General features: G+C 42.9%; 1 protein-coding gene across 1 annotated transcript in view; it reads left to right on the plus strand.

Annotated features, from left to right (window-relative positions):
* The first annotated feature begins 2,407 nt into the window (after positions 1 to 2,407).
* The window catches only part of LOC122564569 (uncharacterized protein KIAA1522 homolog), a 281,052-nt gene continuing 266,013 nt past the window's right edge, over positions 2,408 to 17,446 (plus strand). Inside the window, exon 1 of the mRNA XM_043719658.1 lies at positions 2,408 to 2,973. Coding sequence (XP_043575593.1) covers positions 2,427 to 2,973 — 547 coding nt within the window. The 5' untranslated portion in view covers positions 2,408 to 2,426. The remainder of the gene's footprint in view (positions 2,974 to 17,446) is intronic.

Here is a 17,446-nt window from a genome sequence, read left to right on the forward strand (position 1 = left end):
GCTGATACACCATCTAAACTCATTCCATATTTTGTACAGCTTTAAACATTTCCATATTCCTTTCACTTTACTTTCTCATTCATATCTTCAGCCTGAAGAATGTAATTTTGCAATACCTAACCATCAACTACAACTTTCTTTTATACAGTGTCAAAGTGCTTCACTAAACCATGGAAGGAATATTATGGGTAAGGTTAAGATGCAAAGAGACATATTGGACTTGTGACGTTATCCATATTTCTTTCTCCACAGATTCTACCAGACCAGAGGAGGTTTCCCAGAACCTTCTGTTTTTATTTCAGAATTACAACATCTGCTGATTTTGCTTTTATTTTAAGGAAATTTAGGACCTGTGTTGAAACGTCAAATGTATATTTTAAATAATAATTTCAAAGAGGAGAGGGAGGTGAAGAGATTGTGGAAGGAATTGTAGTGTTTACACAGCTGATTGCATGGCTGGTAATGGTGAGGCAAAGGAAGAGAGGATACACAAGAAGGCATAAATGAACATATGAATTAGGTACAGAAGTAGCCATTTGGGTCCTCAAACCTGCTCCCCTAATCAATAAGATCCTGGCTGATCTATTTATGTTTCAAATTTCACATTCCCATCTACCCCTAGTAACCCTCAATATCTCTGCCTAACAACAACTTATCCATCACTGCCTTAGAAATATTCAACCTCTGAGCAATGTTCCGCTAAGCCAAGTGTCTCTGAGATGGTTGGTGTGATGGCCTTCCAATGTGAAGATTTCAGTTTTGGAAGTCAGCCCAAACAAAGAAAAAAATTAGAGAGAGTATTGTTTCTGAGGCAGAGAGTTCTAAAGTCTCTCAACCTCTGAGAGAAAAAAAAATCCCATCCCTAACCTAAAAGATTGGAACTGGAGGACTGCAAATATCTTAGAGGATTGCACAGATAGTCAACTTTACAGAGAGATGGAGGGGAGAGTCTGTAGAGGGACCACAACTTTTTTTTAAACTTCGCTTTCAATCCTGCTTGTTGCAATGTTGCTAGTTTCCTTCACAATTGTTCATAGCTTTTCATTAGTTTTGGAAGTCCCTGTAGTCACCATTTTTGTCCCAATTCTGTTGACATGGAAAAGATGGAGAAGGGGATAAACTGAGTTTCTCTTGGCAAGGGCACAACTACCTGGAGTATGTTTGCCATATCTATTCTATCATTTCCTGATTGGCTACTCATTGCTGCTAAGATGGCAGTTGCATTTATTGTGCAGGTGGAATTGTGTTGGGGAGCCGACTAGATGGGAACCTCTGATCTGCATTTCCTTTGTATATTCCATATCTCCCATGTATCCTCGATAGTTATTCAATCAGTATCCAACATGGGCAAACCTTTGGAGCTGCGTAACAGCAGTAGTATTTGGTTGAAATGTACTTGATAAAAGTGTTCTGACAATCTAACATAGCTATCTCTCAAATATGCAATCTTTATACTGCAAGGGAATCTACAGACCCCTTGAAAAAAGGCTAAATTCCCTCAAGTGGACATTGAATTCTGAAAATAAACATCCATTCAGAAGCCATATCACAAATGGATAGTTCTTTACAAATTCTGAAAACTGTGAATCAAACTGTGTATACAACCACCTGCAAAGCTAAGACCTTCCGCTACTTTTGAAACTCAGTCAAGCATTCACAATAGACACAAACAGTCAAAACAAACCACAACACATGCAGACCAGGCTCCCACAGAAACTGAAAGAACAGATTGGGGATTTTCCACCAACACCATCACTTGGCCTGTCATTGAAAGCAGGGCTCGATTTTTTTTTATCCCCAAGTCCTTTTATTTCAAAGATTCTATGGACATTTAAATCACTTCACACTCAGCATCCCCAAGTTCTGTTTTCTACAGGATTGATTTCCTTTCTCTTTGTCCTATGAGAAAAATACTCTCAAGTATCTCAATAATTCAGCAAACACATTACCCTCGCACCTCCCATCCCAATGGTCGATGCTCAACTTGGAAGGCCACATCTAATAATGGAATTTGAAGTTGTAAAAATACTTAACATTATTTAACCTTTACCAAATATTGTGGGGCAGGGAGATCCTCCATAATCGCTAAATCCACATAACACTTAGGAACACCACCCCCTGCAAGTTCCCCTCCAAGCCACTCTCCGTCCTGATTTGGAAATATATCACTGTGATATAGTCACAGTGGCTGGGTCACAATGCCGAAATTCTCGCCTGATTGGCATTGAGGGTCAATCCACAAGAAAGTCGCTCAGCCCCACCTTCTCAAGGGGCAATTAGGGACGGGTAATATATGCTGGGCACAGCCAGCGATGTCCACATCCCGCAAGAGAATTTAAAAAGTCTATATAATGCAGGAAATTTTACGAAGTTTCTTAAATATTTTTGTTTCGTTAAATACCTTATTATTTTGCAACGTATAAGACATGGGAAGAATGCAGAGCTCCGAAACTGAGCTAACTTTGGAATTGGATAAATGGAAATGGATTTGTTTGGCGAGATATTTTGTAACATCGTGCATTCGCAAATGGAAGCGGGAAATTCCTCTGTGCGTTCCCCATTTCGCTGAGCGATGTGTTGGAGTGAATGGGGCGGAATATTCCCTGATTCCCGCTGGCACAGGTTTCCCCTCGGGAATGTATTCCCAGGAGGAACCTTTCCCGAGGACAGGAGCAGGGAAGCGGGCAGCTGTGGCGATGGGGATCCGGAGGCGGTGTGTCCGAGCGAGATGGAGCCGGGAACTGGCCCCGACCTTCCGCCACAGCCACCGCCGCCGCCCGCTGCAGCCCGCCGCCTCCTTCCTCTCGGAATTGGCCGATTTGATCCAATTCGCCACCAGCATCTTCCAGGAGGCGGAGAACCGCGCCGCTTCCCTCCAGAGGAAAGTTCAAATATTGCGGAAAAAATTCCCCGGGAGCTGCCGCCGGCCCGTGGCTGTCCGCCCGCTGCCCAGCGCCGTCTGCACGGAGCCAGGTAAGGTGCTCGGATCATCCCCCCCCCTCTGTCCCTGCCCCCCACAGCCGGGCGCAGAGAGCCCAGGAGCCGCCAGCCTCCGGTAATTTTCAAGGTAAAAACAATGACTGCAGACGCTGGAAACCAGATTCTGGATCAGTGGTGCTGGAAGAGCACAGCAGTTCAGGCAGCATCCGAGGACAGGCAAAATCTTTGCTCGTCGGATGCTGCCTGAATTGCTGTGCTCTTCCAGCACCACTGATCCAGAATCCGGTAATTTTCAGGCAGCTCCATACACCAGCAAGAGCCCCTCCTCAGAGAGCGAGAGCAGCCCAAGACAACTGAGAAAATTAGACCCAAAGCTGGCTTCATGGCAGCAGGCGAATGATGGTGGTCAAAGGGTGTTTTTGTGATTGTGTCAGGATTCCTTGCTGTTGAGAAGATTAATGATCTACACATGAATGTAGCCGGAATATTCTGTACCTTCGCTGATGACATAAACATTGCTGGTGTGGCAAAACCTTAGACTCCTGGACAATATAGGCTACTTAAATGGGCTTCAGGGAAGTACAGAGGGTCAGAAGCCTTGCTGTGCATGTCCACAGAGATCCTTGAAGGCAGTGGGATGGTTATATAAAGTGGTTTAAAAAGCATAAGGCATAACTTGGCTTTTTAATATATGCACTGACTATATCTTCAAGGAGGTTGCGATGGACCTATATGTAATGTTAGGCCACAGCTGGAGTACTATGTGCAGTTCTGGTCTCCACACTACAGGAAGGAGGTGATTGAACTAGACTGGATATAGAGGAGATTCTCCAGGGTGTTGCTTGGGCTGGAGCAATTCAGCGATGAAAACAGCCTGGGGTCCTGTGGTGAAACGGTTAAAAATTATGTCCCAATACATGTGTGAATCTAACCGGAATGGAGGTGTTGCTTAGTCCCGTGTGAATCTTATTACACACCTCCCCGTGTGAATCTTCTTATCTGTATGTAACCAGAATGGAATGTGTTTTTTAGCCTTGCTCTGCTGTTCACATGAATGTTTATATCTGGAAAAGAGTATATCAGCTGGAAAAGTCTCCAGTTCGGTGAGTCTGCTCCGGGGTTGCGTTTAACCGCCGAGCGTGGGTTGTTGGCAACCGCTCTACGAGAACTGACGGCTCCCAGTTCCGGTAACACGTAGAGTGAGTATAAGCCAGACCCGTTGTAAGTATGAGACCTGGTTGTGGCAACGCTGCGGGGAATAAAATGCTCATATTCTAGCAGACTCGCCTCTTGGTCGTTTGTTCTGTGTCAGACTACTCTCCTACGAACCTGACCTTGAGAATTTTTTAAAACAGGTCCTTACAGCACAGAAGGCTGAGGTGGGGGAAACCTGATTGAGGTGTACAAAGTTATGTGGTGTACAGAAAGAATAAATAGTTTTAAAGTCAGGAGCTGGAGGTTGAGGGGATTTGAAGAAAATATTTCTCAGCCAGAGGCTGGTGGACATCAGGACCTCACTGCCTGAAGGTGGGTAGAGGCCAGACCTCTCAAACATTTATGAACCATGTGGATGAATGTTTCAAATGTGGCTAGGGGTCAAATGCTGAAAATGGGATTAGAGTATACGGATGTTTAATGACCAGTGAAAATGTGATGGACCAAAGAGTCTTTTGTGTTGTTAAAACCTCATGATATTGGCACGGTGGCTCAGTGGTTAGCACTGCTGCCTCACAGTACCAGGTACCCAGGTTCAATTCCAGCTCATGACTATCTATGTGGATCTATGTTCACACATTCTCCCTGTGTCTGTGTGGGTTTTTCCCAGGCGTCTGGAAATTCCAGGTTACGTGGATTAGCCAGGGTTAATAGGAGGGTTACCAGATTCAGATGAGGGGTGGGGACTAGGTTTGGGTGGGATGATCTTCAGAGGGTTGGAATAGATTTGATAGGCTGAATGGCCTCTTTCTGCACTGTAAAAATTATATGAATCTATGTTGATTAAATGACAGAAAGCAGAGAATCATGGGAAATTGATGTTTTTTGGTCAGAAGGGTAGGAGATGGTGGTTTTTCGCTAAGGCCAATGCTGGGGCAGCTGCTTTTTTACTTTATGCAAATTATTTGAACCTTGGAATACAATGTAAATTCTCAAAATGTGCCAATGATACTAAATATGAGAGTGGCATTGAGAATGATATAGTGACTGCACCAGGATATTGATGCATTAGCAGAAAAAGAAGTCAGGGCGATGGTGGGATATATATGGAAGACAGGGCGATGGTGGGATATATATGGAAGACAGGGCGATGGTGGGATATATATGGAAGTCAGGGCGATGGTGGGATATATATGGAAGTCAGGGTGATGGTGGGATATATATGGAAGACAGGGCGATGGTGGGATAAGCATCAGGAATTTTGGCCAAAATAATTGGCGGCATTGAAAACAAAAACAGGGAATTCAGGCTGGATTATTTTATCTGATTCTGGTCCTTGAGAGGGAACAGAGGAGAGTGAAGAGCCCTTCAACTGAGGCTTTCAGACTGAAGAGGAACCATTTGCAAGGTAACACGGTAAACGTGGGAGAGTGAAACTAACTAAATCTCTCTCACACAGAACTAGTACAGATACAATGAATTGAATGGCTTGTTTCTGTGCTATAACCATTCTGTGATTTAATGAATTGACAAAGAACATGACAGCACAATACAGACCCTTCGGCCCTTGAAAAAAGCTAACCTGTTCACCCGATCTAACCCTCTGATCATCTTTTATGTCTCTATTAAGTCACCTCTCAACTTTCTCTGTGTAATGAAAACAGCCTCAAGTCCCTCAGCCTTTCCTCATAAGACCTTCCTTCCATACCAGGCAGCATCTTGATAAAACTCCTCTGCTCCCTTTCCAATGCTTTCACATCCTTCCTACAATGCAGTGACCAGAACTGTACGCAATAGTCCACATGCGGCCGCACCAGAGTTTTGTACAGCTGCAGCATGACCTCACGGCTCTGAATCTCAACCCCTCTATGAATAAAAGCTAAAAATCACACAACACCAGGTTATAGTCCAACAGGTTTAATTGGAAGCATACCTTTCGGAGCGCTGCTCCTTCATCAGGTGGTTGTGGAGGATACAATTGTAAAACACAGAATTTATAGCAAAAGTTTACAATGTGATTTAACTTAAATTATACATTGAAAAATGCCTTGGTTGTTTATTAAGTCTCTCATCTGTTAGAATGACCATGTTAGTTTCACTTCTTTCATATGTAAATGACAAAACGTTATTTAAAAGTTACATTCTCAGGTTAACGTTAACAATTGGTGTCAGCCCAGATAATGTGTTAAAGGTGTTAGCCCCCTGTGTGCTGCTGTCTGTGCCATAATCTTTCGACTGATTCTAATCTAAAAAATGAATTAACAGAATCTTACATGGATTCATACAGTTTTTGAGCAAAGTACAATGTGACTCTGCAAGTACAAATTCACCCCTCAAACATATATGTGTGTGTATGTGTGTGGGTGGGGTGTGGTCGGGGATTGTGAGTGTCTTTGAGAGAGAGTGTATACATGTGTGTGTGAGTGTAAAGGGGTCTAAGTCTGAGAGAGGATGCATGTGGGAGTGTGTGTGAGTGTCTGTGTGTTTGTCTGTATATGTGTTTGTCTCAGTATATGTGTGCAGGAATGTCTCTGTGTGTTTGTGTGTTTGTGTGTGTGTATAATGCAATGATGGTCACCGAACTTGGCTATCAGCCTCTGCTCGGCCACTTTTCGCTGCTGCCTGTCCCGAAGTCCGCCTTGGAGGATGGTCACACAAAGGTCCGAATTCAAATGTCCTGGACCACTGAAGTCTCTGTCTCACACACACACACACAAACATACACACACACACACACACACACACTCAAACACACACACATGCACCCTCTCACAGACATAGACCCCTTTACACTCAAACACACACACACAAATACACTCTCTCTCACAGACACTCACAACCCCCCCCCCCACCCCCACCACACACACACACACACACACACGCATACCCATGTATGTTTGTGGGGTGAATTTGTACTTGCAGAGTCACATTGTACTTTGTTCAAAAACTGTATGTATCCATGTAAGATTCTGTTAGTTTGTTTTTTAGATTAGAATCAGTCTAAACATTATGGCACAGACAACAACACACAGGGGGCTAACACCTTCAACACATTATCTGGGCTGATGCCAATTGTTAAAGTTAACTTGAGAATGTAACTTTTAAATAACATTTTGTCATTTAAACAAACAATCAAAGCATTTATTAATGTATAATTTCAGTTACATCACACTGTAAACTTTAGCTATAAATTCTGTGTCTTCTTTGTTTGTTAAGTCTCTCATCTCTTGGAATGACCATGTTAGTTTCACTTCTTTCATATATAAATCACAAAACATTATTTAAAAGTTACATTCTCGGGTTAACTTTAACTATTGGTGTCAGCCCAGATAATGTCTTAATGTGTACTGCACAATCACCTGATGAAGGAGCGGTGCTCCAAAAGCTAGTGCTTCCAATTAAACCTGTTGGACTATAACCTGGTGATGTGTGATTTTTAACTTTGTACATCCAAGTCCAACACAGGCATCTCCAAATCATGAATACAAGCTAACACACTGTACACCTTCCTAACAACCCTATCAACCTGGGTGGCAACTTTCAGGGATCTATGCACATGGACACAGATCTCTCTGCCAAGAATTTTACTATTAGCTCAGTACTCTGTATTCCTGTTACTCCTTCCAAACAATGTTTGGCATTAAACTCCATTTGCCAACTCCGTCCAGCTCTGCAGCTTAAAGAAGAAGAGCAAGGTACAGAGTTAGAGAGTTAGAGGGGCCGAATTCCAGAAATTCTGTCCGCTGAAGACTGTCAATTGTGTAGTAATTAAAACTGGGCATTTTAGAGAGGGCAGAATTAGAGGAATAACAAAGTGTCAGTGTCTACAGGGCTGGAGAGAGAGGAAGGTAGACAATAGAAAGGTTTGAAAACCAGGATGAGAATCTTAATGTCGAGGTAAAGCTCAAATGTGCTGGCGAACACTGAGTGATGGTGAGCAGGATATGGTGTGAGTGAGAGCACAAGCAGCAGTGGTTTTGGATAAAACATGAGCTGATTGCCCTGCAGTTACTAATACACCAGTTGAGTTTGTTCAGGGCTCTGTTCACAGACTGATGGTTGCAAAGAATACTGAATCCAAACCTTGTATCATTTGTTCTCTGATTCTGGCTTGTTATTGCACTGATTACTGTCCTGAAAAGAGATAGCATTGTGAATATTTCATGTTGGATAAATGAATACAAGTATCTAAGACAGTGGTCTCATTATTGAAAGCCAGAATGAGTGTATGGAATGGGTACCCCTGTGTTCTGGCAGACGCTCAGCGAATCAGTGCCACCTTTACACATATCCTTATTTTCTTGATTGATGTTGCTTGTTTAACTTTTTAATTTGCTAGAGATGTTTATTTATTTGATCCTGTTCCTGGAATTACAGCCACTTGGGAAAGGCTGGGAATTATTGAAGAAGAACATAGAACATAGAACTTGGAACCTCACAAACCTCATTGAGTTTTTTGAGAAGGTGACCAAGCATGTGGATGAGGGTAGGGCAGTTGACGTGGTATACAGGGACCTCAGTAAAGCCTTTGATAAGGTTCCACATGATAGGCTGATGGAGAAGATGCAGAGGCATGGAATTGAGGGTGATTTAGCAGTTTAGATTAGCAGTTTAGCTTTCTGAAAGAAGGCAGCAAGTGGTGGTTGATGGAAAACATTCAGTCTGGAGTCCAGTTACTAGTGGTGTGCCACAAGGATCTGTTTTGGGACCACTGCTGTTTGTCATTTTTATAAATGACTTAGACGCAAGCATAGGTGGATGGATTAGTAAATTTGCAGATGACTCTAAAGTCGGTGGAATAGTGGACAGTGTGAAAGAATGTTACAGGTTGCAGGTGGACTTGGATAAACTGCAGAATTGGGCTGAGAGGTGGCAAATGGAGTTCAATGCAGATAAATGTGAGGTGATTCACTTTGGAAAGAATAACAGGAAGGCAGAATACTGGGTCAATGGAAAGATTCTTGGTAGTGTGGATTTGCGGAGGGGTCTTGGAATCCATGTACATAGATCCCTGAAAGTTGCCACCCAGGTGGATAGTTCTGTTAAGGCAGCATATGGTGTGTGTTAGGTTTCATTGGTAGAGGGATTGAGTTCCGGAACCGCAATATCATGCTGCAACTATACAAAATGCTGGTGCGGCCACACTTGGAATATTGTGTACAGTTCTGGTCGCCCCATTGCAGGAAGGATGTGGAAGCATTGGAAAAGGTGCAAAGGAGATTTACCAGGATTGTTGCCTGGTCTGGAGGGAAGGTGTTATGAGGAAAGGCAGAGAGACTTGGGTCTGTTCTCATTGGAAAGAAGAAGGCTAAGAGGGGATTTGATAGAGACATACAAGATGATCAGGGAATTAGATAGGGTAGACAGTGAAAGTCTTTTTCCTAGGATGATTATGTCAGCTTGTACGAGAGGGCATAACTACAAATTGAGGGGTGATAGATTTAAGACAGATGTCAGAGGCAGGTTCTTTACGCGTGGAATACCCTACCTTCTAATGTAGTTAACTCAGCCACATTAGGGAGATTTAAACAATCCTTAGATAAGCACATGGATGATTTTGGGATAGTGTAGGGAGATGAGCTGAGAATAGTTCCCAGGTCGGCGCAACATCGAGGGCCGAAGGGACTGTTCTGCACTGTATTGTTCTATGTTCTATGTTCTTAGAATGTTATAGCGCAGTACAGACCCTTTGGCCCTCGGTCTTGTGCTGACCTGTGGAATTTATCTGATATCCACCTAACCTACACCGTTCCATTATTATCTATATGTATGTCCAATGCCCATTTAAATGCCCCTAATGTCAGCGAGTCTACAACTGTTGCAGGCAGGCCATTCCACACACCTAATACTCTCTGAGTAATGAAACAACCCCTGATACCTTTCTGAAATCTATCACCCCTCAATTTAAAGCTATGTCCCCTCATGTTAGCTTCACCATCCAAGGAAAAAAGCTCTCACTATCCACCCTATCTAACCCTCTGATTATCTTATACGTCTTGATTAAGTCACCTCTCAACCTTCTTCTCTCCAATGAAAACAGCCTCAGTTCCCTCAGCCTTTTCTCGTAAGACCTTCCTTCCATACCAGGCAACACCCTAGTAAATCTCCTCTGAGCCCTTTCAGAATTAGAATTAGAATGCCTACAGTATGGAAACAGGTCCTTTGGCCTAACAAGTCCACACTGTCCCTTCGAAGAGTATCCCACCCAGATCTATTACCCTACATTTCCTCCGACTCATGCACCTAACCTACACATCCCTGAACACTACAGGCAATTCTGCATGGCCAATTCACCTGATCGGCACATCTTTGGATTGTGAGAGGAAGCACCCAGAGGAAACCTTCGCAGACACAGGGAGAATATGCAAACTCCACAAAGACAGTCGCCCGAGGCTAGAATCGAAACTGGCACTATGAGGCAGCAGTGCTAACCACTGGGCCATTGTGCTTTCCAAAGCTTCCACATCCTTCTTCTCTTGCGGTGACCAGAACTGCATGCAATACTCCACATGCGGCCTTACCGGTGTCTTGTACAGCTGAAGCATGACCTCGTGGCTCCAAAACCCAATTCCCCTACCAATAAATGCCAACACATCATATGCCTTTTTAACAAACCTATCAATCTGGGTGGCAACTTCCAGGGATTCATGCACCTGTACTCCAAGAGCTCTCTGTTTATCTACACTGCCAAGAATTCTACCATTAGCCCAGTACTCTGCATTCCTGTTACTTCTTCTGAAGTGAACTACCTCACACGTTTTCGCATTAAACTCAATTTGCCACTTCTCAGCCCAGCTCTGCATCTTATCTGTGGCCTTCTGTAACCCACAACATCCTTTGGCACTATCTACAACTCTGCCTACCTTAATTTACTAATTCATCCTTCTATGCCCACATTCAGATCATTTATAAAAATGACAAACAGCTTTGGCTACAAAACAGATCCTTGCAGCTCCTGGATGAATATTTAGTGTCATAGAGATGTACAGCATGGAAACAGACCCTTCGGTCCAACCCATCCATGCCGACCAGATATCCCAACCCAATCTAGTCCCACCTGCCAGCACCCGGCCCATATCCTTCTAGACCCTTCCTATTCATATACCCATCCAAATGCCTCTTAAATGTTGCAATTGTACCAGCTCCTTCACAATCTACAGACCCAGAAAATAACACCGTCTTATTCCTCTACAAAACACTGCACTAGGTTAAATTAAAAGCTATGGCTTATATTTTAAGTTTAATCACGATACTTCTCTCCAAAAACATATAATCAAGAAAGAATGCACTATACTCACTAATACAGCCTTTCTCTTGGACAGACTTAAAACAACAATTAATTTATCTGATTCTGTGCTGTGAACTTTTGCCCAACAGTTCCTCCAAGATTTCACTGTTTGTTAATTTTCCCAGATGAACTCCGATGTCCAGCGACACATAAAGTCAAAAACAGCAAAGGCGGTAACTGTGCAGGTTCTTTCTTTCTCTCTCTCTCTCTCTCTCTCTCTCTCTCTCTCCTGCACTGTCCTCACCATGTGCTTCCTTTGTCTGCTCTTCTCCCTTTTAATCTGCTGTTGATTTGACTTTCTTTTTCCAAAACAATGCAACAGCATATAAAACAGTAATTGTTGCTCATGGAATTCGAGAAAATCACCTCCAGCACCTAAAATTCCCATCAACCACCACCCTCTGTCTTCTTTCAGCTAGCTAATTTCTGATCCAAACTGCTAATTCACCTTCAATCCCAAAACTCCATATTTTGTGCAATAGCCTACTGTGTGGAACCTTCGCAAACACCTTACTGAAATTCATATACACCATATCAACTGTTTTACCCTCACCCACCTGTTTTGTCACCTTCTCAAAGAACTCAATAAGGTTGGTGAGGCACGACCTACCCTTCACAAAACCTTTACAGTCTTTTCCAACACCTTACCCACAACTGAAGTAAGGCTCACTGGCCTATAATTACCAGGGTTATCCCGACTCCCCTTCTTAAACAAGGGAACAACATTTACTATCCTCCAGTCTTCTGGCACTACTCCTGTCAACAATGATGACATAAAGATCGAAGCCAAAGGCTCTGCAATCTCCTTCCCGACTTCCCAGAGGATCTGAGGATAAATCCCATCCGGCCCAGGGGTCTGATCTATTTTTCAGATCTTCTAAAATTGCTAAAACCTTCTCTTTGTCAACCACAATCCCATATAATCCTGTAGCCTGTATCTCCGTATTCTCACGGACATTGTCCTTTCCAATGTGAATACTGACAAAACGTTTCCCCTATGTCCTCGGATTCCACATGCAACTTTCCATGACTATCTTCAATTGGCCCTTATCTTACTCTAGTTATTCTTTTATTCCTGATAGACCTATAAAAGGCCTTACAGTTTTCCTTGATCCTATCCGCCAACAACTTCTCAAGTACCTTCCTGGCTCTTCTTAACCCCCTCTTTAGATCTTTTCTGGCTAACATAACTCTCAAGCCCCCTAAACTGAGCATAAGCCGCCTTCTTCTCTTGACAAGAGCTTCAACCTCTTCAGTAAACCATGGCTCCCTCTCTCGGCAATTACATCCCTGCCTGGTACATATAAACTTATCAAGGACCCACAGTAGCTGTTCCTTGAATAAGCTCCACATTTCAAGTGTGTCTATCCCCTGCAGTTTCCTTCCCCATACAATGCATCCTAAATCTTGCCTAATTGCATCATAATTGCCTTTCCCCTAGTTATACCTCTTTCCTTGCAGTATATACCTATCCTTGCCCATTGCTATTGTAAACATAACTGAGTTATGATCACTATCGCCAAAGTGCTCTCCTACCTCCAAATCTAACACCTGGCCAGGTTCATTCCCCAGTACCAAATCCAATATGACATCGCCCCGTGTTGGCCTGTCTATGTTCTGTGTCAGAAAACCCTCCTGCACGTATTGAACAAAAACTGACCCATCTAAACCACTTGAACTATAGTACTCCCAGTCAATATTGGGGAAGTTAAAGTCCCCCAAAACAACTACTCTGTTCCTCTTGCTCCTGTCAAGAATCATCTTTCCTATCCTTTCCTCCACATCCCTGGAACAATTCGGAGGCCGATAGAAAGCTCCCAACAGGGTGACCTCTCCTTTCGTGTTCCTAACCTCAGCCCAAACTACCTCAGTGGATGAGTCCTCAAACGTTATCTCAGCTACTGTAATACTATCCTTGAATAACAATGTCACCACCACCCCCAACCCCCCGCAACTTTTACCATCTTCTCTGTTCTTGCTGACAAGTCTAAATCCAGGAATCCACATAAGCCATTCCTGTCCCTCTTCTACCCATGTCTCTCAAATTGCCACAATATTAAAATCCCAGGTACCAACCCATGCTGCAGGTTCACCCACCTTGCTCCGGATGCTCCTGGCTTTGAAGTACTCATTTCAAACCAACATCCTGATTATTGGTGCCTTCTCGCAACTTTGTAAACCTATCCCTGACCTCACTACCCTCAACCTCCTGTACACGGGAACTACAATTCCGGTTCCCATCCCCCTGCTGCATTAGTTTAAAGAACTAGTTTATTATTATGACAGCAGCAAATAACAGAAGTCAAGCAATTTTTGTTTTGCTTTTTTGAATAATTCTGAAAGTATTTTTATATTTTAGCTATTTATCTACTGTTTTAATAAAAATAAATTTGTTGAATAGTTCAGTTGTGAGAAAGCATAATTGCAATTATGAAGTAATTGATCCTGCTTGCTGTTTGCTATGATGATAAAACCTGGCGAAACAACCGCGGGTGATTTGGTGATAGGAAAAAAAATTCAGTTGTGTGTAACAGCTCCTCTGAATATAAAAAAAACTAAATTAATACCTATTTTTGATAAATATGTAAGTTAGTTCTCTGAGCTGGAAGGTTTGTTTTCAGATATTTTGTCACCATGACTAGGTAACATCAGTGAATTAGTTAAATGATGTTAGTTTTACTGGTGGTATCTAATGGATTCTTTAGGTTCATTAGTCGCTGTTTAAATGTTTGTAGGTTTATGGGCTACCACATGCCAAGGAATCTGAGTAGTCTGGAAGTAATTTCTGATATGTCTTTGATGTAAAGTAAGGTGGCTATAGTTTTTGGTAGCGTTGTGTCTGCTTGTTTGGGTTTGTTTCTAAGGAATCAGCGGATTGTGTTTATTGTGTACATGTTTCTCTGGAATTTTTTGAGGATGTGCAGGTTAGATGGATTGGCCATGCTAAATTGCCCATAGTGTGCAGGATGTCTAGGTTAGGTGGATTAGCCATGGAAAATGCAAGGTTACAGGAATAGGATAGGGGGATGATTTTGGGTGGCTTGCTCTTTGGAGAATCGGTGTGGATCTGTTGGGCTGAATGGCCTGTTTCCACACTTTAGAGACTCTATGGATTTTATGGATTCGATGTGACCAGTAAAATGGACAAGAGTGAAGCAGTAGATGTTGTCATAGAATTATCATAGAATCCCTACAGTGTGGAAACAGGCCATTTGGCCGAAAAAGTCCACACCGACCCTCTGAAGAGTATCCCATCCAGACCCACTCCCCTACATATTATTTTTACATTTACCCCTGACTAATTCACCTAATCTACACATCCCTGAACACTTTGGGAAATTTAGCCTGGCCAGTTCACCTAACCTACACATCGTTGGACTGTGGGAGGAAACCCACGCAGATACGGTGAGAATGTGCAAACTCCACACAGACAGTTGCCTGAGGCTGAAATGGATCCTGGGACCCTGGCACTGTGAGGCAGCAGTGCTAACCACTGAGCCACCATGCCACCATCATTGTGTATCTGGACTTTCCAAAGGCTTTTGACAAGGTTCCACACAAGGCATTAGTAAGGGAAATTAAAGCTCATGGTATTGGAGATTATGTATTATCATAGATAGAGAACAGGTTGGCAGACCAGGAAGCAGAGAGTTGAAATAAAAAGGTCCTTTTCAGATTGGCAGGAAGTGAAGAGTCGGATACCATAGGGTTCAGTGCTGGGCTCCAGCTGTTCATAATATACATTAACGATTTGGACAAAGGAATTGAATGCAATATCTCCAAATTTGTAGATGACTAACCTGGGCGACCATGTGTGTTGTGAGCAGGATGCTAAGAGGTTGCAGAGTAACAGACTGGCTGAATGTGAAAAAAATTTGCAAATATAATGTGGATAAATGTGAAGTTATCCACTTTTGGCTGCAAAAAACAGGGAAGGCAGATTATTATCTGAATGGTGGAAGTTTAGGAAAAAGTGAGGTCCAACGCGATCTGGGTGTCATGGTGGAACAGTCACTGAAGGTTGGCATGCAGGTGCAGCAGGCAGGGAGGAAAGCTAATGGCACGCTGGCTTTCATAGCGAGAGGATTGGAGTAAAGGAATAAGGATGTCTTGCTGCAGTTATACAGGGCCTTGGCGAAGTCTCTCTCTCGCTCTCTCTTTCTCTCTCACACTCACTCTCTTTCACTTTCTCTCTCTCTCTCTCTCTCTCTCTCTCTCTCTCGCTCTCTCTCTCTGCATGGTCAGAGCTGAGGTGACACCTATTATTAGACTTGGCTAGAGTAAGATTAGGGCCAATCAAGGAGCATAATGGGGAGGAGTCAGGGGAGATGGGGAGCGCTAAATAAATATTTTTCTTCAGTATTCACACTGGAAAAAGACAATGTTGTCAAGGACAATACTGAGAAACAGGCTACAAGACTAGATTGGATCCAGGTTCACAAGGAGAAGGCATGAGAAATTATGGAAAGTGTGAAAATAGATAAATCCCCTCGGTCAGATGGGATTTATCCCAGGATTCTCTAGGAAGCCATGGAGGAGATTGCCAAGCCTTTGGCTTTGATTTTTATGCCATCATTGTGTACAGGAATAGTATCACAAGACTGGAGGATAGCAAATGTTGTCCCCTTGTTCAAGAAGGGGAATAGACATAACCCTTGTAATTAAGTGCGCCTTACTTGGGTTGTGTGTGAAGTGTTGAAAAAGGTTATAAGGGATAGGATTTATTATCATCTAGAGAGAAATAAGTTGATTCGGGATAGTCAGCACAGTTTTGTGAAGGCTAGATTGTGCCTCACAAACCTTATTGAGTACTTTGAGAAGGTGACCAAACAGGTGGATGAGGGTAAAGCGGTTGATGTGGTGTGCATTGTTATGACACAGGGTCAACCTTCCTGCTTAATTTAAACCAGCAACACAGAAAAGATTTATCCCTTGCAGTAATCTGTGAAAATTCGAGAGGCCAAGAGCTATTTAAAGCAAAAATTAACAATTTTATTTCTTAAGGTATAACAGAGAATAATTATTCTGGGTAATCCAAGATGGAGGACGGGAAAAATTTCTGGCTGTTAGAGCTTTTTTTTTTGAGGTATTTTAGATGTTGGAGGTGATTTCCTCGAATTCCAGGAGCAGCAATTACTGTTTTATATACTGTTGCATTGTTTTGGAACTTTGGAGAAAAAAAGTCACAACAACAGCAATTTTAAAAGGGAGAGGAACAGACAAAGGCAGAACATGGTGAGGTTTGTGCAAGATAGAGAGCGAGAAACCCACATTGCTAACTGACACAGCAGTGAACCTGCGCAGTTACTGCCTTTGTTATTTGAATTCATGTATCGCTGGACATTGGAGTGTGTCTGGGAAAATGAACAACAGTGAAATTCACAACTAATCTTGGAGGAACTTGTTTGGGAGAGGTCACAGCACAGAAACAGATAAGTGGATATTTTAAGCGTGGACTTACAGTAAGCCTGCAGTAGTGAGTAGAGTGGGTTCTTTCTTGATTATATGTTTTATTGAGTTATGTCTCTTGATTAAACTTAATATATAAGCCATACATATTAATTTAACCTGGGGCAGTGTTTTGTAGAAGAATAAAATAGTGCTATTTTCTGTAAATTGAAAGAAGCAAAATTGGCCCTTAGTAGAGTGATATGCTCAAAGTTTGTGCGAAGATTTGTAGCTCGGGTGCTTGTTGTTGTGGTTCTGTTTGCCGAAGTGGAAGTTTTTGTTGCAAACGTTTCGTCCCCTGGCTAGGCGACATCATCAGTGCTTGGGAGCCTCCTGCGAAGCGCTTCTTTGATGTTTCCTCCGGTGTTTATAGTGGTCTGTCCCTGCCGCTTCCGGTTGTCAGTTTCAGCTGTCCGCTGTAGTGGTTGGTATATTGGGTCCAGGTCGATGTGTTTGTTGATGGAGTTTGTGGATGAATGCCATGCCTCTAGGAATTCCCTGGCTGTTCTCTGTCTGGCTTGCCCTATGATAGTAGTGTTGCCCCAGTCAAATTTGTGTTCCGTGTTGTCTGCGTGTGTGGCTCCTAAGGATAGCTGGTCGTGTCGTTTCGAGGCT

The sequence above is a fragment of the Chiloscyllium plagiosum genome, chromosome 29 (genome assembly GCF_004010195.1).
Source record: "Chiloscyllium plagiosum isolate BGI_BamShark_2017 chromosome 29, ASM401019v2, whole genome shotgun sequence".
Lineage (NCBI taxonomy): Eukaryota > Metazoa > Chordata > Chondrichthyes > Orectolobiformes > Hemiscylliidae > Chiloscyllium > Chiloscyllium plagiosum.